At 55.5% G+C, this 21,752-nt stretch overlaps 1 protein-coding gene across 2 annotated transcripts; it reads left to right on the top strand.

Moving 5' to 3' along the window:
- The first annotated feature begins 5,091 nt into the window (after positions 1-5,091).
- On the top strand, positions 5,092-18,562 carry SLC29A2 (solute carrier family 29 member 2). 2 transcript variants are annotated; one of them, XM_075938974.2, is made up of 13 exons: positions 5,092-5,215; positions 11,194-11,302; positions 12,292-12,373; positions 12,677-12,852; positions 13,500-13,639; positions 14,121-14,255; positions 14,476-14,573; positions 14,903-14,987; positions 15,287-15,492; positions 15,740-15,845; positions 16,023-16,108; positions 16,275-16,474; positions 16,847-18,562. In XM_075938974.2, exons 1-13 carry the CDS (start codon positions 5,122-5,124, stop codon positions 16,956-16,958), a joined length of 1,629 nt encoding a protein of 542 aa, XP_075795089.1. In that variant the 5' UTR covers positions 5,092-5,121; the 3' UTR covers positions 16,959-18,562. The 2 variants fall into 2 exon arrangements, with proteins under 2 accessions (XP_075795089.1, XP_075795087.1); XM_075938972.2 differs by lacking the exon at positions 5,092-5,215 and adding an exon at positions 5,592-5,721.
- Positions 18,563-21,752: the final 3,190 nt, after the last annotated feature.

Raw genomic sequence — 21,752 nt, 5'->3', positions numbered from 1 at the left:
TCCTCAAGGACACAATTAGAATTCAGAATAATCTTGAGACCTTGGAGACTTGGTCTGAAATCAGCAAGATGAAATTCTGTACTGGCAAGCACAAAGTACAGCGGTAGGCAGGAAAGGCAAGGGTACAGCTACATGTGGGATTCACTAGCCAGGCAGCAGTACCATGGGAAAGGATCAGGCAGAGATAGAGGGTCACGAATTAAATAGGAGCCAACAGTGTGATGTTTGAAAAAGGCAAATCTTAGCCTGGGATGTTGGCACTGGCTGACTGGTGGTACCTTTATGAGGTCCAGCCCCACCTGGGACTTATTCATTCCTCCTCCACACCTATAGACCCCTGGCAAATAGTCGTGTGGTTAAAATCAACCTGTTTAGGCTTCTATTTATTACCAAGTGATCATTTGCTAATGCTCCTCCTAGTGGAAATGCTCACACAAGAGGAAATGAAGAATTAAGTTCTCTTCAGCTGGTAGCTAGTGGTCACTTCTCACTGGAAAAAAGCAAAATAACACAGTCACAGAAGAAGCCATGCTGGGTCAGACTGGTGGTCCATCTAGCTCAATGGTACTTGAGTAGGAGTACATGTACCCCTAGGTGTAGGCAGAGGTTTTCCAGGAAGTACATCAATTCATCTAGCCATTTTCCTGGTTCTACAACAGGCAACATAAAAAGCAGTGGTAAAGGCAGTCCAAACTGAAATTTCATGCAGACAATAATTTGCTCATACAGCTTTATATGCTCTCCACTGAAATGTAAGCACAATCTTCATATTCCAATTGATGTCGTTTATGTTTATACAGTGAAAATGAGAAAACAAGCCACCTTTCAGTGACTGTGTGCTGTGACACTTGTGATTTTATGTCTGGTTTTGTAAGCATGAAGTTTAAAATGAGGTGCAACTTGCAGGTATGCAAGACAAATCAGACTCCTGAAAGGGGGACATTAGTCTAGAAAAGTCGTGTGCCACTGATCCAGCCCCCAATCCTGGCTTCTGACTGTGACTGGTGCCAGATGCTTCAGAGACAATGACCAGAACAGGGAAATTATTGAATGATTCATCCTCTGTCATCCCATCCCAGCTTCTATCCGTTAACAGTTTAAGGCAGCATTTCCCAAACTATGGGCCACAGGAAAAAAATACTGGGCCTCAGCATGGCTGCCGTGAGGGGAGCGGGGTGGGCTGGGAGGAGGTGTGTGTGGGTGGGGAACCAGCAACTGGGAAGCAGGGTTGTCTGGCAGAGGTGGGGGGGCCAGCAGCCAGCTGGAGGAAGCAAGGCTGGAGGGGAGGTGGGGATGGGGGGGCTGGCCAGGGGAGATTGGGAGGAGGAGGATGGGAGAACCAGCCTCCGGAAGCAGGCCTGGACGGGGGCAGTGGGGCTGGCTGGGGGAGAATCGGCCATCTGGGAGGGGGTTGGTGGGAGCGGGGCTGGTTGGGGAAGATCGGGGGGGGGGGACCGGCCAGCGGAAGCAGGGCTGGACGGGGAGGGATGTATGAGGGAGATCGGGAGAAGGAGGATGGGAGAACCAGCCAATGGAAGCAGAGCTGGATGGGGGCAGCAGGGCTGGCCAGGGGAGACCAGGAGGAGAAGTGGGGGAGAACCAGCCAGCTGGGAGGGGGGAGGGGGAGCGAGGATGGCAGGGGGAGATCAGTGGTCGGTAGGCTTTCGATAAGGGTAAAGGAAAGTCTACCGACCTCTATGCTTACCTGCATGCCTCCAGCTTCCATCCCGAACACACAACACGATCCATTGTTTACAGCCAAGCACTGAGGTACAACCGCATATGCTCCAACCCCTCAGACAGAGACCTACGCCTACAAGATCTTCAACAAGCATTCTGTAAACTACGATACCCACATGAGGAAGTGAGGAGACAGATTAGCAGAGCCAGACGTGTACCCAGAAGCCTCCTGCTATGGGACAAGCCCAAGAAAAAAACTAACAGAACACCACCAGCCATCACCTACAGTCCTCAGCTAAAACCTCTCCATCATATCATTAGTGATCTACAACCCATCCTGGACAATGATCCCTCACTTTCACAGGCCTTGGGAGGCAGGACAGTCCACGCCCACAGACAACCTGCCAACCTGAAGCGTATTCTCACCAGCAACTATACACCACACCATAATAACTCGAACTCAGGAACCAATCCTTGCAACAAACCTCGGTGCCAACTCTGCCCACATATATACACCAGTAACACCATCACAGGACCTAACTAGATCAGCCACACCATCACTGGTTCATTCTTCTGTAATTTACTAATGTAATATATGCCACCATGTGCCAAGAATGCCCCTCTGCTATATACATCGGCCAAACTGGACAGTCTCTAAGTAAAAGAATCAATGGACCCAAATCAGATATTAGGAATGGCAACATACAAAAACCTGTAGGGGAACACTTCAATCTCCCTGGACACACAATTGCAGATCTAAAGGTAGCCATCCTGCAGCAAAAAAACTTCAGGACCAGACTTCAAAGAGAAACTGCTGAGCTACAGTTCATCTTCAAGTTTGACACAATCAACTCAGGATTAAACAAAGACTGTGAATGGCTTGCTAACTACAAAAGCAGCTTCTCCTCTCTTGGTATTCACACCTCCAGATCAGCTACTAGAAGTGGGCCTCATCCTACCTGATTGGATCCACCTGGTCATCTCCAGCCTGATTCTGGCCTGCATATTTATACCTGCCTCTGGAAATTTCCACTACATGCATCTGACGAAGTGGGTCTTTGCCCACGAAAGCTTATGCTCCAACACTTCGGTTAATCTATAAGGTGCCACAGGACTCCTCGCAACTTATTTGAATATTCATCATTTGCTTAATGAATATGCAAATGAATATTACCGGTCCTCCAAAAGCTCGTGAATGGAGTTACTGGTCCCCGTGTAAAAACGTTTGGGAACCCCTGGTTTAAGGGACACTTGGAACGTGGGGCTGTGTCCAGTGTTTCTGACCATCTCGGCTAATAGCCATTGATGGACCTGTCCTCCAGGAATTTATCCAAAAAACATGGGAGGCTGAGGTTAGGGGGAAATGAATGCACCAATTACATAAATAGCTAAGTAGACAACAGAGACTAGATAGGGTTTTTTATTCAGTGCTTGGGCGAAGTACATTCACCTCAGTAATACTTGTCCAAATTTTGTGACTATTAACATTTGATAGACATGCCTAGTCGTTTAAATATGTGTGTATAGAGATTTCACTCCATTAAAAAAAAATAGCTATAAGAGCCATATTCCAGGTGTTGTAGAAATCAATGCACACTCTGCTAAATAGAAAGATCTAATTACTATAGTACTGTGTACTATATCTTTTAATAAACGCTAACTTTTGTAGAGTGTTTGGCTTCTGATATTTACAAAGTAAAGATTTGTAAGCTTGTTAAAACTTCCTACATAGATACACAACTACTTTTAAAAAGTCAGCACAGGCCTGGAGGTAGAAATGAGAAGTCACCGGAGAGCCCAGGGGCTGTGTGTGGGCACGGAGACAAACAGCTGGAAAGAGATGTGCCTAAGAGATACCTACTTGCTCATGACTTCCCCGAGCCCTGAGGGAAAGGACAGGATTAAAAGTGCCCATGCAAAGAGCTTGATTGAAGGCTGCAGCTGGCTTGAATAATCAGTTGGACCCCCAGGAGTGGCAGGGCAGCTCAGAACAAGGGTGAGACCTGAGGGGCTAAGGACTAATTTGACGTATTGTAAGAAACGAGACTACTCCCAGGGAGACTACTCCCTGTTTAAAGCACCATAGTTGGAGAGTGGCTTCTGACCATGAGGGCAGGAGACTGGACTCGATGACCCCTCGAGATTCCTTCCAGTCCTAGTATTCTATGACCAGGGGCAGATGGGGCCATAGAGGGCAGTGCCTGAGCAAGGCCATGTTGTGCCTCATGGGCGGGGTGACAGGTGAGGGGAGACACGGGAGGGACACAATCGGTCCCCCTGCACCCACCAGCAGTGGCAGGGGAAGTGGAGGAACACAGTCCAGCTTGATCTGCTCCCCCAGCCATGCCACTCTGCTTCCTGTTGGTGAGTGTGAGGGCAATCCTGCCCTTCCCCAGAACAACTTGCCAAGAGAGCAGAATGAGCTGGGGTCTTGCTGCTCTGACTTCCTCACTGCAGCTGGTGAGTACAGAGGGGCTGGACCCCTGCTTTAGGTGCCACGCATTGGGGTGCATATGCCTTCTAATGTCCTGACACCCTGCCCTGCTCATGGGTGTGTGGTCAAGAGAGTTGCCCCAGCACTGATTAACAGGAGTGTTGCCTGCAAGGCATGGCTGGTTACTGCCCTGCCATGCTGGGGTCTGGGGAGATCTCAGCTGTAGATCTGTGCTGATTCTGAGAACCACATGACAAGAAAGCTGGAGAAAAGACGAAGAGGTTTTGCACTCCTGTGCAGTGAGAAAAGTTTTTTAAAAGTTGGGCCTGTTTAGTCTTGAGAAAAGATGACAGAAGGAGGACCAGAGAGCCACATTCACTTACATTTGGGGCTGCTATGAAGAGGGTGGTAAGCTGTTGTTCTTGGCCACCACGGGCAGGACAAGTTTGCAAAAAGGGAGATTGTGATTTGACATTGGGGAAAATTTACTAATCCTTGTTAAGCCCTGCAACAGGTTCCCCAGGGAGGTTGTGGCACCCCCATCACTGAAGGCTTTTCAGATCAGTTTGGACAAACACCTGTCTGGGATGGTCAGGATTCCTGGAGCCTGCTGCAGCACAGGGGGCTGGACTACATGACTCACAAGGTTCCTTCCAGACCCACGTTTCTCAGATTGTGATGTGGGAAGCAGAGAGCAAGGCCCAGCTGAACCTGGGGCCCCATGGGCACTGCAGGGACACAGTGAGAGACAGCCCTGGCTCCAAACAGCACACAGTCTGGATGGGGGGAAACTGAGGCACCGAGTGGAGAAGGAAATTGCCTGATCTCCAGCTAGGGAGAGGGGTGGACCAGGACAGGGATTCAATTCCCCAGAGTCCCTGAACCACAGTGAGCAGTGTGTGTGTCGGGGAAGGCGTGCTCAGGGGAGTCAGAGTGGGCAGGAGGTTGCAGGGGAGGGGGATGTGAAGGAAGGCCGGAGGAGGGGGTGACGGGAGGGGGGGGGGGCTATGGACTGGACAATGCTGCCTGGCCCCGCCCCCTTTCCAGTTTCCAGCATTTGGCGGGAACGGGAAGTTCCAAGTGAAAGCGCAGCAAGAGGAGGTGAGCGCCTGGCACTGAGCAGGGACCCCCCCTGCGATCCGGGCCCGGGTGGGGGCAGCGCCCAGAGCAGGGACCCCCCCTGCGATCCGGGCCCGGGTGGGGGCAGCGCCCAGAGCAGGGACCCCCCCCCCTGCGATCCGGGCCCGGGTGGGGGCAGCGCCCAGAGCAGGGACCCCCCCCTGCGATCCGGGCCCGGGTGGGGGCAGGGACCCTCCGTCCCCTCTGCGCTCCCCCCCCCCCCGTGGGCCGGCGGGTGCTGGATTTACGTGCGGGGCTTTGGAAGGCTTTTCCCGGCAGTGCGCGCGGCGCCGCAGAGCGGGCCTGGCCGTGGCTCGCGCTGACGCTCGACGCTCGAGGCGAAGGTCTCGGGGCCCCCAGCCAGGCCGGCGGGCGGGCAAGGCCGCTGGGGTCGGCCCCTTCCCCCGGGACGGGGACGGCGGATGCGCCACTGGCTCTCCCAGGCGCAGACACGCAGCCGCCGCGTGGCGAGCGGGCCGCGCCAGCAGGTGAGGCGGGCTCGGCCTTGCCGGGCCAAGGAGCCTCCGTGCGGCTGCGGGAGGGCCCGGCCGGCTCCGCGGCACCTTCCCGAGCCATCTGCGGGGCTGGGCCGAAGGGAGCGAGCCGGTTCCGACTCCCCTCCCCTCCCCTCCCCAGCGCTACACGGTAGCCGAGTCGCTGCCCCCGCCGTGTAGCGGTTTCCTTTTCACCCGGGGTCGCACTGGCCAGATTCCCTGAGTGTCTTGGGGGAAGGGGCAGCCCCCCCTTTGCCTTGGGTGTGGTGCAGAGGTATGTCCCCCGGAGACAGAGGGGAGGTGCTCTGCTGGGGGTCCTTGGGTTGTGGGGAGAGGGGTCTGGTTGGGCGGGGTGCCTCAGTGGGGCAGTTGGGTGCCATGTTTGGGAGTCTTTGGAGTGGGGGCTGGACTGTGGTGGATGTTTTCCCCTCCTGTAAGTTTGGGGGGAATAAGGGGTGTCAGGTGTGTGGAGTGAAAGGGGGCTGTTGGCTGCAGAATGTGTGCATGATGTTGGGGGGGGGGGTAACATAGCGCATATTATGCAGACGAAGTGCTGGTGTTTTTCTTCCCAGAGTAAAACTGGGGAAATGCTATTTAAATGAACTGTCAATTAACAGGACACCCTATGGGTGCTAGATGTCTGGTGTAAAACACCTCTGGGCACATCACTTTAACAAGACCTCCAGCACCAAAGCAATACACCCCCTCTGAGTGGAAGCAGCCAGCCCTGGTGTGCGTCTGCCTTGTGGCTTTAACTCCATGACCACAGACTATTTCCCCCCTCAGGACCTTGCTTCATTCAGCCCTCAGTTGAGCACTGACCATTTGAACAAGCATCTCTTCAATATTTTGTTCCCCCCACTGTTCAGTGGATGACCCAGGCTTTCTTCTTTGTTACACCACCCACCCACCCCACCCTGATTTCCTCCGGGCCTTTTCAAGGGCAAATGTTAATACATTTATCTTCTCAGTGCTCCTGTAAGTGAAAGACCCCTCCGCTCCCCCAATGTAACAGCTGGGGCACTTAGAGAGGAAGGTTAAGCATATTCACTAATTTTGGGTACTCAGCTTGAGTTAGCTAGAATCTGTTTCTTCAGTGCCATTCACATTATGTAACAAAATGTGTGTCCACAGCCTCGCTTTCACTGATTTCAGGTGCAACGGGAGTGCTCAACACTTCTGCAGGCCATGCCCCAGGCTCTCAATTCCAACCACCCAGAAATCGAGGAACCTACCATTAGCCATAACTAATGGCTGGGTAATGTGACTTGCCTAGCAGTACACAGGACTTGGTGACAGAGGCAGAGATCGGGCCCATATGCTCGAGGGCAGCCTTCTTCAGCCTGAATCACAGGCCCCTCCTTTCTCATCCTGCAGCCTCTGCCTCCACTGCTCACCTGCCAACTGCTGCAACAAGGGCAGCAAGGTCCCACAAACAGCCTCCTTCACTGCACCCACCTAACTCATCCATAGAGCAGGTCCGGCCTATCTGCTGAATGAGGCAGGGGCTTGTGTGGGAAAACATACTGTGATTAAAGACTCTAGCAACTGCATATGCATGAGGGGCAGAACTAGGCAACCTTAATTCTGGTGCTTCCTAAGGTCTGAGTGCTTGGCTTTCCAATCTTGCCAATAGTCTTTTCACATAGGCGTTTGGTTGTAATTTGCTTGGTTTTTAAAAATGCAGATTCTCTTGTGGCATCCTATTGACACCCAAAACTCATGGTTCTGAGAGTGCCATTTCAGGAGACTGGGTGTGGGGCGTGGAGGGCAGCAGCCATGCCTACCAGGACTTGCTTTTCTTCACGTTCCCCTGATAATAAGGGAGTGAGGGGAAAGTACTTGGATTCCATGAATTACTCCTCTGCTCCTTCCTTCACCAGCTAGGAGTGAGAGGCATGCACAGAATCCAAGTACTTTCCCCTTGCTCCTTTATTGTCAAGGGAACAGGAGAAAAAGCAAGCTTGGTGCCAGTATGCACTGCTGCTGCCTCCTCCCCCGCTCTCCCGAACCGGTGCCCTAGCATGGTTAATCAGCAGAGAGTCCCTCCCTCTTAAACTAATGGAGTAATTGAAAACTGGAATAGGTTGTTCTCTTTTATGCGCCCCAGAGGGATGGAATATTTCACAGCAGTCTCACCATTCCTCAGCTGTTAGCAGAACCAGGGATCTCTAGTGAGGAGTGCAGTCTAGGGGCACAGAGTCTCTTACCCCTTTTTCCCCCAAGATTGACCCCCTTCTGTCCCTTCCCCTCCAACCTGTCCCCCTCCCGTTCACCTCACCTAGTCAGTCCCACGCTCCACTTCTCAGACCACAGGTGCTGGAACTAGGGCCATGGCTTGAAGTGGTTTCCATTATATTCAAGGTGTTTGGTCCAATGGCTCTCGGTACCCTCACTATAAAAACTGTTCCAGTGCCCCTGCCTCAGACTTCTGATCCAAGTCCCTTGTCCCAGTCTCCTTCATTCCCTCTCCGTGGTCTTGATCTTGTCCCCTCTGTATTTGAATAGGACAGTTTCCTCCTCTGTGCTGCCTGGGTGCCGGCAAGGGACTCATTGGCAGCACACGAAATAGGGGCTCTCAGTTCCAATGCTCGGCTCCAGGCAGTCCTTACAGGGAAAAGTCTGGCTTAGCCCCACAAGCCTGAGCTGAAGGGAGAATTCTCTGGTGATGGAGCATGCTCAGTAAGGATGGGCTCTTGGAAATGTTAGTTAGGTTCTAGTGTGTCTCTTCAGAGCACCCATGAGCTGCAATATTTTCCAGTTTTATGGGTATTGCAAAAGGCATGGCCCTGGCACACAGCCCATCCTGCCAAAATCAAGTCCCACTGCAAAGCATCGGGGTGCTAGAGCCAAAGAAAAGATTCCACAATATACATGTTTTGGGGCATGTATTCACACAGGAGGCCAAAACCATGTCTTGTGCTGTAACCTTATTCTCAGAAAGGGTGGAGCTGTTTTGGGGAAAAAATGTCCTAAAAAAATTGGCCTGCTGCCTATGTGTGAAAATTCAGCCTGTCTGGTTAAAGTCTGGTAAAGTTTCAGGCATGTAACATAGCACCCGTCTTAAAATGGAAAAGTGTCAACCCTGCCTATGGAATTCTGTACAGGCAGTCCCCGGGTTATGTACAAGATAGGGACTGTAGGTTTGTTCTTAAGTTGAATCTGTATGTAAGTCGGAACTGGCGTCCAGATTCAGCCGCTGCTGAAACTGACCGCCAGTTCTGACTTACATACAGAATCAACTTAAGAACCCCAGGCGTCCCCAAGTCAGCTGCTGCTGAAACTGATCAGCAGCTGATTCCACGAAGCCCGGGGCAGAGCAACTCTGCCTCTGGCTTCCTGTAGTCAGCACTGGTCAGTTTCAGCAGAAGCTGACTTGGGGACGCCTGGGGCAGAGCAGCTGGGGTGCTGCTGGGTTGCTCCACTAGCGCCGCTCCACTGGACCAACCCAGCAGCACCCCATCTGCTCTGCCCCATCGCTGCCCGAGCCCCTCCGCAGCTTTGCAAAGCCTCGGGGAAGCCGGCAGCGGAGCAGCCCAGGTGCGCCTGGGCTGCCTCGCTGCCCGAGCCCCCCCGCGGCTTTGCTCCGCGTCTCCCTGGTCTGCAGACCAGGGAGACGCGGAGAAAGCCCCGGAGTACACGGGCGGCAGGACCGCGAGGTCCCGCAGTCCGTGTCCTCCGGGGAGGCCCGTTCGTAACTGCGGATCCGACGTAAGTCGGATCAGCGTAAGTCGGGGACTGCCTGTAGTTCAGTCTGATGCTTCTAGTTCAACCATTGGCTGAGTAGCCTGGAAGAAAAGGTGGTAAATTTCAAGTGCAGACAAGACTCCTGTTTGTTGTAATCTTCAGTGCAGCTGGCGCAAGCTGAAGTGATGCCTTGTTGTAGCTGGTCAGAGGAAAACCCAATCCCTTTCCCTTGCCAACCAGGGGAAAAGTAACTTACATTTGTTTCAGGTACTGTTGAGTCACAATCCCCATGGGTGGGCGCCAGGCTGAGAGTGTGGGGGGCACATGAGTTAGGGCAGGAGCCCCTGGGGTGAAGTGGGGCTGAGGGAACGGGTTTGGGGGTGTGTGAGGGGAGTGTCAAGGGGATGGGGAGGGCTCCAGGCTGAGAGCGCCAGTTGGGGGCCCTGGGCTGGGCAGTCCCAGATTCAGTTGGTTATCTGGACCTGCTCTGTGCTGCTTCTGTTCCTGGCCAAAGGAAGCTGTGGCTGGGGGCGGGGGGCTGCATTCAGGCAACATCAGCGATGCGTGAAGACCCCCTGCTGTTCCCTTCCCCACAGGGCCAGGTGCCATGGGGACACCATGTGCCTGCTGTTTCCATGAGCCAGTGTGGTGGCTGCTCGAAGCCCTACCAGGAGCCCAGCTGTGAGCGTGCACCTCCCCCTACAGCCCCCCAGCCAGTTCCTTTCTCTGCACCCATGTGCCTGCTGCTTAGCACAGTGCAGGGCCAGAAGGACAGGCTGAGAGTCGCACTGGAAACTGGGCTGGGAGCATACGCCCCCCTCTGCAGCAGCGCACTGGTCTCCTTCACCTTTGCCTCCAGCCCACTGACACCTGCACGCGCTGCTTGTAGCCTCATCACCTCCACAGCAAACAAACGTGAGGCTGGGACGCTCCTTTGTGTGTGAGCTGGTCGGGCAAAGGCAAGACCCCAGGGCCCTCCGGCTAGGCCAGGGGCTTGTGGCTGGTCAAGTTCCCTGCCGGTAGGTAATGGGAGCTGTGTATGGAATAAAGCCAGGCCAGCACTCAGCTCTGGGAGGCACCGAGTCCCTCCCCTCTTGCCCTGGACTCACCACGCTCTTGCCCTGCACCGAGGTGCCCTGCTGCTGGAGATGGAGGCACGTCCAGTGCAGAATCTCACAAGCAGGCCTGGTGCTGGGGTGTTGCCTGTGCCGCTCCTCCCCCAGTCACTGCTGGCCCAATGCCCCCGCTTGGCAGCAAGGGGCGCTGCCTCAGCAGGAGCTTTCTCGCCAAGGCATCAGCGCTGGCTGCAGTGCCCCTCTGCGTGATGGGGTGCTATGCTGCAGGGAGCGCATGGGGGTGCCCTCCCATCCCTGTGCTGGTTCCAGTGCCCCAGTGCTGTGCTGCAGAGAGCTCAGTGAGGGGCACTCTGGAGCCAGATCTTCTGCGTTTTATTCCTGGCTTGAGGAGGGATCTAGTGAGTTGGGGAAACACCCAGGGTCGTGCCCCAGCTCTGTGGGGTGGGCTGTGAGCCTGCACTCCTGGGATCTCTCCTGGCTATCGGTGGGAACGTGGGTACCCAGGGGTGTGGTTTCTGTTCCTGGAGCTGTCAGTCCTCTGTCTTGCACAGCAGAGAGGGGAGCCTCCCTGCAAGGCCCCGGTATGGACAAGTTTCTCTTTACATCCATTCCCCCCCTCCACAGCTTGGGACTTTCTGTCCCTGGGGCAGGTGGGTAGGTGAGAGCTGCTCCCAAGCTGGTTATTCAGAGTGTTGTGTTCTAGGTGCTGCAGGGAACCAGCCAGGGCTGTCTTCTGCCCCCTCCTTCCCCACAAGGTCTGGAGACGTCCCCCCCTGCAGCCAGATGACTCGACTGGACACGCCCAAGGACCGGTGAGTGGCAGTTCCCCTTTGCTAACAACGGACTCTGGGCACCCTCTAGGTGGGAGTGGAGTTCTGCCCCAGCAGGGATGTTGTCTGGGAACACCATGCCCCATGGGCTGAGCCCTGTGGGGATCAGGTGAGTCAGAGCCTGCAGCTGGGGTTGGAGGCCAGGTATCTCTGTGCTAGGTTTGTGTGTGGGCTGTGGCGGGGGCGTTGGAGAGGAGAAGGCCCACAGAAACCCTTGAAGTAAAGGAGCAGACTGGGGTCCTGGGCAGATGGGGGAGGATTCTGCTATGCACCTTGCCTACTCTGTAACTGCAAGGCGCTCACACTCCCTGAACCCGCCCATGGTGGGGGCAGGAGGAGGGGTTGAGTCCTGAACCAGGCCATTCCCCCATCTGGTTGGAGCATAAACCACTGCCACTACTGTGCTGGCAGGGGGCCTCCAGTGGCTATGCAGTCATTGTTCCCTGATGTGAATGAGAAATGACTGCAGAGCAAGGGCAGTGGCATTAGTGTTAGAGCAGGGGTGGCCGGGAGCCAGGACTCCGGGTTCTGTCCTCAGCTCTGTGACAAGGCAATGTGCAGTCCACACCCCATCCCGCGCTGGGTGCAACTTGAGGGTGAAGAATTGCAGCTCTCCAGGCTGGGAAAGAAACGTACATGTCCAGGTGTGAGCAGCAGAGCCAGGAAAAAGGTGGCACAGGGGGGAAGGGTGCCAGAGTGGGGGAGGGGCTGGCTGTGTGCTCACCAGGTGCCTGGGTTGGAGGTGGGTTAATCTGAGGATTCTAGTCCCAGCACCCCACATAGCTGGTCCTAAATGGAAACAACCATCCCCAATCCAGGACCCCATGGGAGGCAAGTGTGTTGGCTGATCAGAAGCTGAATTTGCCACCAAGACTGAGCCCATAAAGGGGAAATGCCCTGGGGGCTGGATCAGAGCCAGTGCCCCTGGAGGGGGAAAACCTTGTTCCCTGGTGATGGTGTCTCTCCTCCAGGTATCATGCTGTGGGAATCATCTTCTTCATCCTGGGTCTGGGCACCCTCTTGCCCTGGAACTTCTTCATCACGGCCATCCCGGTACTGACCCTGAGGTTCGGGGGCAAGGGATGGTGGGGTGCTGGGGGGAGGGGAATGGGGGTCTGGGGTAGGCGAGAGGCAGACACAGTACTAGGGGGAGAGAACAGAAGGGGAGGGGAAGTGAGGTTCTGGGCTAAGGGGGGAGAGTACTGGGGAGCCAGGGGTTCATAGTTTTGCTGTAGCGCACAGGACAGGGGTGCAGCCCTGTATGAGGGGATCTTGCCAGGGCCTGGGGGAGGTGCCCCCAGGGCTGTGTGGATGGCAGGGTTGCAGCCCCATCTCATTCGTCTCTCTACCCTGTAGTATTTCCAGGCCCGGCTCACCATGGGGGACAGCTTGTTTGTGGGCCTGGTGGGCAACAGCTCTGGGGCCCAGCTGGACCCAGCCCAGGATAACTTCAACTTCAACAACTGGCTGACGCTGCTGTCGCAGCTCCCGCTGCTGCTCTTCACCCTGCTGAACTCCTTCCTGTACCAATGGTGAGAGACCTCGGTCCTGCCAGTGCCTCTCAGTCCTGAGCCACAGCCTGCAGTCCCAACCCAGGGCATTTCCCTCCCCCCCTCCCAGATCAGCTGATGCTCCAGGGCTGGAGCACCCATAGGGAGAAATTAGTGCTCTGCACTCACCGGCAGCCACGTTCCCCCTTCCCCTTGGCCGCTGGTGGCCCTGCTGACCAACTCCTCCCGCGCCCTCCCCCACTTGTGCCAACAGCTGATTCCCAAGATTCCGGAAGCTCGGGGAGCGGGTGGGAGGAGCTGGGATGGGGCATGTCATGGGGAAGAGGCAGTGGGGGCAGGGCTTTGGGGAAAGGGGAAGAGCAGGGGCAGCATCTGGGCGGAAGGAAGGGTTGAGCACCCCTGGCTGGAGGGAAAGTTGGTGCCCATGGGGCTCTCAGCCCTGACCCCCTGCAGCAGCTTCTACCCCTGACAGCCTCATCAGGAGGAGGGGGAAGGGCACTTTATAAGCAACCCCAGAGCTCCAACCCCACCTCGGGAGCCAGCAGGGAAGCCAGACGGTCCCTCTCCCCCTGCGCACCCTTGTGGTCCTGCTGAGCAGCTCCCCCCCGTCCCCAGTCAGCCCCAAAGGGTTAGACCCTCAGACTCTGACTTGCCCTCCCCCGCCACAGCATCCCAGACAAGGTGCGGATCCTCAGCAGCATGGCCGGCATCCTCCTGCTCTTCATCCTCACCACTGTGCTGGTCAAGATAGAAATGCCTCCCCACTGCTTCTTCTCCATCACCATGGGCTCAGTGTGGTTCATTAGCTGTGAGTAGCACCCGGGCAGGGAATGGGACATGGGGGCTTTCCCCTGGGGGTCCCCAGGGAGCTGGCTGGCTGGGGAGGGCAGGGAATGGGGCTGCAAAGATTCCCCCTTCCTTGTGCCCTACGTAGCCCAGTGCAGAGACTCTCAGTGCTCTCCGCCATCCATCGATGGGGAAGATCCGCTCCCTTCTGCGGCTGGGGGTTCCTTGCCTGGGTCGCGCAGCCAGTGCTTCACTTCCATGTGGGAGGCGCAGCTGAGACTGATAGGTGGGGGCGAGCGGAGAGGGCTGGTGTAATTTTTGCGGGAGAGGGAAGCTAAGAGTTGGTGGGGAGATGCTGCTGGGCCTGGCACCCCACAGCATCTGCTCTGATTGTCCTGCCAAGGCCCTGAACTGGGCTCAGTGCCCCTCCCCCCAAGGCAGTGGGCTCTGCAGGGGGTGCCTCTGTGGTAGGGACTGCTCTGACCCACTGTGTGTCTACTCAGCGTTCTGCGCCATCCTGCAAGGCACCCTGTTCGGGCAACTGGGCACCCTGCCCCAGAGCTACAGCACCCTCTTCCTGAGTGGCCAAGGCATGGCCGGGACCTTCGCCGCCAGTGCCATGCTGCTGTCCATGGCTAGTGAGTATGATGGGGCTCCCCCTTGGCATCCGCAGCCCCTACCCTGCTCTGTGCAGCGTGGCCCCCTCCCAACACTGCACTGACTGTATGGAGTGAGTGCCCCCAACGGAGTCCCCCTGTTGCTGCAGCACCTCTCCCCACCCCCACTGCTGCACCAGGACATTGGGGTCAGCGCCCCATAGTGCCGGATGGGCTCCATGTGCTGTGCTGGCTGTTTCAGGTGGCGCAAATGCCCAGACGTCTGCCCTGAGCTACTTCATCACCCCCTGTGCTGGGACCCTCATCTCCATTGTCTGCTACCTGATGCTGCCCCGAATGGTGAGATGCGGTACCACTGCGGTAGGGAATGGGGCATAGGCACTTCCCTTCTAGGGGGCGATGGCTCCAAGCCAGCAGGAGACGCAGCAGGTGTGAGGGCAGGTCTTTGCCAAGCCCCTGGGAGTTAGGGGCCTATAAAAGCAGTGTCCTAGCAGTGCACCCAGCTGGGAGGAGGCTGGGGCTGGGGCCGCTGTTTGGAGGCAGAACCGTGTCTAGCAGCCTGGGGGTGGTCTATTAGCAAGGGGGGATTGAAGTGGCATGGGTGTGGTGCTCTGGGGTCAGATGTGTGCCCTTTCCACAGACCCCTCCTGTCCTGTCGCCCCCTTCAGGCCTTCTTCCAGCACTACCTGGAGTGGAGTTGCCAGCGTGACCCATGCAATGAGTTGGAGACCAAGGCTGGGCTTCTGAGCTCTGGTACGTGAGGCCCTGGGGAATTATGTGTCCCTTTGCTGCAGGGGACACCTCCCTGCCCCCACTGCGGGGGAGGGTTCATTGCTGGACAGGGTGGGCAGGTAAGGCCACCCATGCCCATGTGCTGTGCTCACCCATCCTGCCCTGGTTCCTTGCATGCCCACGTGCTGGCTGACACCTTGCACGCAGGCCCTGGGCACCCCCCCCCCATGGCCCTGGGTGGGGTTCAAGCCCTGGATGTGCCCAGGCTAGCTGTAGGCCTGTGGAATCCCTGTTCACTGTCTCTCTTCCCTGTCCCCCAGAGGAGCAGAATGGGGACCAGTTGGAGGGGCCACAGGGCCCAGAGAAGCCAATTCTAGAAATGGCCAATGGGACAGTCAAGACGTTGGAGATCGATCAGGAGTGCTCCGGGAAGGGAGCCTCTGCTCTGCACAGTGGGAGAGCCACCAGTGCCCCGAAGGGGGGACCAGGACCTGAGAGACCATCAGTGTTCAGTGTGCTCCAAAAGGTAAGGGGCGGTAGAAAAGTCACTGCAGTACGCTATATAGAGCCTCAATACCCCTGCATCTCAGCACCAGGCAGCAGCTCCCTGTATAAACAGTTCCCAGGCCCAATCCCAGAGGTGGCTGCATCTCAGTGCTGGGATCCTTAAGTAAACAGACCCTGCCTTTCCCCCTGGAGACAGCAGCATCTCATTAAGGGGCTGTGCGAGGTGGGTCCCAGCTGGCTCTGACTGTCTTCCCACCCCCCTGCAGATCTGGCTTCTGGCATTCTGCATTGTCATGGTTTTCACTGTCACCCTGTCTGTGTTCCCTGCCATCACTGCCACCGTCACCAGCACCTCGGAGAGCAGGCAATGGCGTGAGTACAGGGAGTGGGGGGTCTCATGATTTGAATGTGGGGGGCTGGGAGCCAGGGCTCCTGGTGTGAATCCCTGGCACTGGATACAGGGGTGATCCCTGATGCCCCAGGGCTGGAGCAGGCGCCCCCTGGAGGTGAAAGCTCATGTTCTGTTCCCCAACCTTCCTCCCTACATAGGTGAGTTCTTCACCCCTGTCTGCTGCTTCCTGTTGTTCAACGTGATGGATTGGCTGGGCCGCAGCGCCACCTCCTACTGCCTTTGGGTGAGTGGGGGGCCATGCCTGGGCCTGGCTGCCGGCGCCTCGCCAAGCTCTGCGCTGACCCCTGGAGGGGTGTGTGCCCCGGAGGGGAATAGATGGGGGGGGGGAGTTAGCCCATGATTTCAGGACTTTTCCCCAACTCCGACCACCCTGTCTTGCTGTTCTCCAGCCAGAGAAGAGGCTGTGGCTGCTGCCCTTGCTGGTGGGCCTGCGCTTCCTGTTTGTGCCCCTGCTGATGCTGTGCCAGGCCGAGCCCCGCACCCACCTGCCCGTGCTCTTCCGCCAGGACGCCTGGTTCATCATCTTCATGCTGCTCTTCTCCCTCTCCAATGGCTACTTCGTCTCGCTCACCATGTGCCTCGCCCCCAAGTGAGTGCTGGACAGGGCCAGGCGCTCGTAGGAACCGCTCTCGCCAAGCAGTGCCCGAGCGCCCTGATCCGGGCGCTGTGCTGCACTGCCGGGGAATGTGGGGAAGTCTCTCGAGGGCGCCCTCGCCATGCAATCCATACTGGCCCCAGTGTCCTGCGGGGGTTGGGGGGAGCTGTAGGAGGTGCTCTTCCAGCGTGCTCTGAGTGGCATCTCGGCAAGGGGAGAGGGGCTCTGATGTCTACAGCTCTCAGCCCCCCCTGAGAAGTGGCTGCATGTCAGTGCTGGGTTTCTCTGCATGCAGGTGGAGTGGAGGGGTAGAGCTCAGCACTGCCCTCCTTCCACCTCACCCCACTCTCCTCTCTTGCCCCATAGGCGGGTCTTGCCAAAGGAGAGTGAGCTGGCTGGAGCCATCATGACCTTCTTCCTGGCACTAGGGCTGTCGTGCGGGGCAGGGCTCTCCTTTCTCCTCAAGGCCCTGCTGTAAGGACCCCTCAGATCCATCCCCTCCTCTTCCTGCGGCATCCACCATCTCCAGGGGCACGGCTGAGTGCACCCCATCAAACTGGAGTGCTTGGAATAGGGTGGTGAATTGGGGGGACCTCAGCAAAGGATTGGCGGGATGTGGAGCTCTGCATAGGAGAGGGATTGGTACCTCCCACCGCCCCTGACTTCCCCCTTTCTTTCAATGGGCATCATCTCAGCTTGGTGGGTGTAAAGATTAGTGCCTTGCGGCTGCTCCCCACCCCGCTGCAAGGCAGATACCCCACCAGGACTCATCCCTCCAGCCCTTTCTGCTCCACCACTCTATAAGAATTGCAGCAACAGGAATGTCTATAGACTGGGCGGGGAGGGAGAAGAAAGAGTTGATGTAAAGGGTGCTGACCAACTGATTGTAAGTTCTTTTGGGTCAGCTCTATCATGTCTGTTCCGTACAGTGCCTGGTGTGCTTTAGGTTAGGGGTTTTCACACTCTTGTACTGGTGATCCCTTTTACACTACGAGCCCCTGTGCGAGACCCCCCCACACACATTAAAATACTTTAAAAATGTATTTAACACTATTATAAATGCTGGAGGTGACGTGAGGTTTGGGGGGTGGAGGCTGAGAGCTTGCAACTCCCCCAGAAAATAACCTCACAACCCCCACTTGGAGAGCGCAACAGTAGTTGGAGCAAGCTCTGCCAGGACTCTTGGGGTCTAGGTTGGGCTTGGGAAGGGGCTGAGAACCAGTCACATGATTCAGTAACTCCGTTTCCCTATGGACCTAGTCAGCATTTGTACAGCACTTTGGAGTCCCGTGCCGGAAGGTGCTGAAGGACAGTAATCTCAGGGCCTGGATAAGGGGCTTCCTTCCCTCAAGCCTGGCTGGCCCAAGTCCCTATGAGCTGGCAGCCAGCTCTCCATTGGCATCCCTAGGGCTGGCACATCCCCTCCCACCAGCCCCCTGGGGCACTGCCTGCTGCAGCGCACAAAAAAGGGAAGAAATCTCTTTTGTTGTTAACTCTCTAGTGCATAAAGGGTTAATTTCTCCACTAGAACCTCTGCCCCTTTGTTTCCCTCCCCAAGTTCTTCTCTCCACTGTAGGACTTTATCCTGTTTAGATCCACCCCTTTCTGCGTACAAACCTTGGACCTCTGAGTCAAGAGTGATTTCTCCTAAAAGTCATCAGTAGGCCTCCCCAGCTGCTAGCAAAATGCCACCAGGAACTCCAGGGTGGCCCCAAAGGCAGGTCTGGCGACTCAGCAGACCTGGGTTTAGTTCCCTGCTGTGCCCTGGATTCCCTCTGTGACCTTGAGCATGTCCCTTAGCCTCTCTGTGCCTCAATGTTCCCATCTCTACAATGGAGAATTAGCACTGCCCTGCTCTGCACAGGGCACCAGGACGTATGCAGTTCATTTTGTGGACCTCTTAAATACCCTCTTGGTGGGTGCTCTAGAAATCCCCATGAAAACAAAGCATTTTCCCTTTAGTTTTATCGTCTGAGTGGGGCTGGGGTGACTGGTTTATTTAATTCCATTGGCTGCTTTGGTCTCTCTTAAATGAGTTTTGTTTTTTATTTTTTCAATAAAAGTGATGTGGGTTTTCTACAAGGATTTGTCTTGGCCTCTCTGTTAACTCCCTGCTTTGGTCATGGGGGATGGGGAGGGGCATGGAACTGGGAAACCAAGGGTAAGCAGCCCCCATCTCACCCTCCACCCCATCCTGATCAGATTTGCTAGGGAGTCAAATTGAATTAGAGCTGCTGGTTTTGCCTAAGTTACTACAGGGAGAAGAGGGGTGCGTGTATCATTATATATGTAAAAAGCTTCCCCTTCTCCCAGTACCCTTGTTGCCTCTACTCCCTACACTGGGTAGGAGCAAGTGTCTCTGGGCCATGCAGATCCAGGGATATTCAGTGTGAATTATTTACATTATACACTCCCGCCATCTAGTGGAAGGGTTAGCTAACCCCTGGGCTTATCCCTCCTCCTAGCAGCCAGTTGCCAAGGAGCAGTTCTGTCCCTAGTCAGCTCTAATCAGACTACAGCCCAGACACCCACACGGCTCCCTAGATCTAGGCCTGACACTGACAAATCAAATCTCTTACTTCTGGGGTTTGGCTGATCACCTGCAAGTGTCAGGAAAGGAGTTTTTTCCCTGATGCATAATCCTCCACGTCCCTCCTCTGTAGCCTCAGGGCACATCTACACTACACGCTTATTTTGAAATTGCACAGAGCTATTTCGAAATAGAGCATCCACACTCATTGGAGCCTGACTCGCATTTAAATCCCCCCAGAAGCAATTCTGGCAGGGCATCAGGACAGCACTCACTTCCTGGAGTGGCTTCCTGAAGCATGTGCTTAAAGAGGACCCCCCCCCCCCTCCTGGTACAGTTGTCTCAGGCTCTTCTCCATTGCCTACCTCCTTGAGGGACAGCAAATTCATCTCACTGCGTGCTCTGGTTGCCCTTGCAGACACCACAGCACTCCAGGCATAGAGCCGGACCTCTTGTAGTTACTGCAGGCTGCCCTCATGGCTCTGCTGGAACAGGACCTGCCTCTCCATGCGGGGCATCTCATCTCTTTCTGTGCTGCTCATGCAGCACAGCTCCTCACAGCCTCCCCTGCACACCATGCACCGCTGCTTCTGGCGACGGGACACCAGTTCCAACTGGTGGGACCGCATCGCCATGGAACAGTGGGACAACCAGCAGTGGCTCCAGAATTTCCACATGTGGAAGGACACCTCCCTGGAGACACCCACGTGTGACCCACTGTGATGTAGTGTTGGTACTTTGCTGGTTGCTAGGCTGGGGCTGTGGGTGACCCCCACGGGCTGCTGTCTGTACTATGGCCCAGCAGAGTAGCTGATGGGACAGGGAGGTAACCTGTTTGACCGGTTACCTCCCAGAGAGAGGAGCAAAGAAAGGAAGGCGGAGTGCAGCCCCTAGCTGGGGGGCAGGGCTAGAAGGGACATTTGGAGGTCTCTGTTTGGAATCATGGAGGAAGCAGCCAAAGCAACAGGCTGGGATTTAGGGGCCCAGTCTCCCCCATCTCTAGGGGGGCTGAGGCATCCTAGGCCTGCCCTGTAACCGGATTGCATCTATGCTGTGCTGTATCCTGGAGAAGCAATAAACTCCCTCTATTCTACTGGCTGGTGGAGTCTGTTTGTGCCACTACGGGGGTGCAGGAGGCGGGGGAACCCCAACCTGCCGCCACACCTGCCATCTCCCTTCAGAAGCAGGTCGCCATCACTATTTGGAAGCTCACCACGCTGGACAGCTACTGCTCCATCAGGAACCAGTTTGACATGGGGAGAGCGACCCCTGGGGCTGTGGTCATGCAGCAGCGGTTGTAACTGCTGGGATGGGGTTCCCTAGGGAAGGGGGGTGGAAGCTCCCTCTCTGCAAGGGTTGTTAGTCCAGCCTTCACAAAGCATGCCAGGGGATGGGGTAAATTGGGGTAGGTCATGATGTGTGGGAACAGTTGGGCTTGGGGAACTCCCAAGGGCCTGGGCAACCCTGTGATTCCCTGCTTGTCTCCTGCAGGTGGTGAGGGCCATCAACACCATCCTGCTGTGCAGGGTTGACATCCTATGCGATGTGGACCCCATCCTCACCGGCTTCGCCGCAATGAGCTTCTCCAACTGTGTGGCGGGGGGGGCACTGTCAGCCGATGGTCAGGGCAGTGTGTGTGTGTGTATGCTTCCGAGAAAAGGTTTAACGTCCGTGTCTTTACTGCTAGGACCGGGGTCCCATCGCAGAGGGTGGCCAGCAGGCCAACAGACGCCCCGTTATATAGGAAGAGCTTATTACACCTTAGATTTTAGCTGCTAGAACACAAAGTTCCTTCGCAGCGGGCAGCCTAGGAAAGGCTGAAAAGGTGCCCCAACGGATCTCGTCACCTGGGAGTGACACAGATCTAAACGCCCAAGCTCTCCCTATGTCTGTCCTTTTATGATCGGCTGAAGTTCTTTTAAATTGTGCTTGGTTCTGTTACAGCAACTGAAGGAGTCAGGTTAAAGCTTAAACAGTTACAGGTTTATTAAAAGACTTATAAAAGCATATGGTTACAATGGCTATTGTATCTATTTCTTAAATGCTAGCAAATACAGATTTTAAAAATGGTTACAAAGAAAATAAAGATAGAAAATAGAAATAATGGTACCAAGTGACAGCTTAATCTTTAAAGAGCTCTAAGTCTATGTATATATGTACTTAAGCAAAGGACCACATCCAGGTACAATTTTTACCCCTTTCTGTGCCTCTCGACTCCAGCGTGTCAGGCCATGGCCGGTCTCTCAATTCCTAGGAAAGACGAATATGAGGTGGGCGTCCCCTCTGGAACCTCGGGAGATCAAACACCTAACCCGACCAGCACATAGATGGTAGATTGACACTCAGAGAAAATGCGCTGCTGGACTCATCTTTATACCCCTGGGGGCCCGTATCCTCTTTCTTATCTAAGATGCCAAATTGTACTGGTCTGTTTTGTGGCGCCAGTTCTTACAAGCAAGTTTCAAGTTAATTTACACTTGCAAGAGAGATAACTAAATTGTGAATACTAGACATTTTTTTACTGGGCGAGAGATTCCTCCCCCCGCGGATGGATGTGTGTTCGTATCAATATGGGTTTGAGTCAAGGGCACTCCTTGGCTGCCTCTTGGTCAGCAATTGGCGTATCTCTGTTTACAGCCATTCACGGTCACACAGCCTGGGCCTTCTGCTCTGTGTGCCCTGGATGCTCCAGGCAAGCAAAAATGGATGTTACAAGGGGGGTTCCTGTCTGGCTACAGGCAC

Source organism: Pelodiscus sinensis, chromosome 11, assembly GCF_052426305.1.
Source record: "Pelodiscus sinensis isolate ZL-2025 chromosome 11, ASM5242630v1, whole genome shotgun sequence".
Taxonomy (NCBI): domain Eukaryota; kingdom Metazoa; phylum Chordata; order Testudines; family Trionychidae; genus Pelodiscus; species Pelodiscus sinensis.
The sequence above is the reverse complement of the archived record's forward strand: the minus strand, read 5'-3'. Positions and strand labels throughout refer to the sequence as shown.

Bases quoted from the DNA above. Each gene is read 5' to 3' on its own strand.
- SLC29A2 (XM_075938974.2), top strand. From the start codon at position 5,122: ATGGACTGGACAATGCTGCCTGGCCCCGCCCCCTTTCCAGTTTCCAGC. The intron at 11,303-12,291 runs GTGAGTGGCAGT...TCTCTCCTCCAG, and splicing joins CTGGACACGCCCAAGGACCG to GTATCATGCTGTGGGAATCA. The intron at 15,846-16,022 runs GTGAGTACAGGG...CTCCCTACATAG, and splicing joins CTCGGAGAGCAGGCAATGGC to GTGAGTTCTTCACCCCTGTC.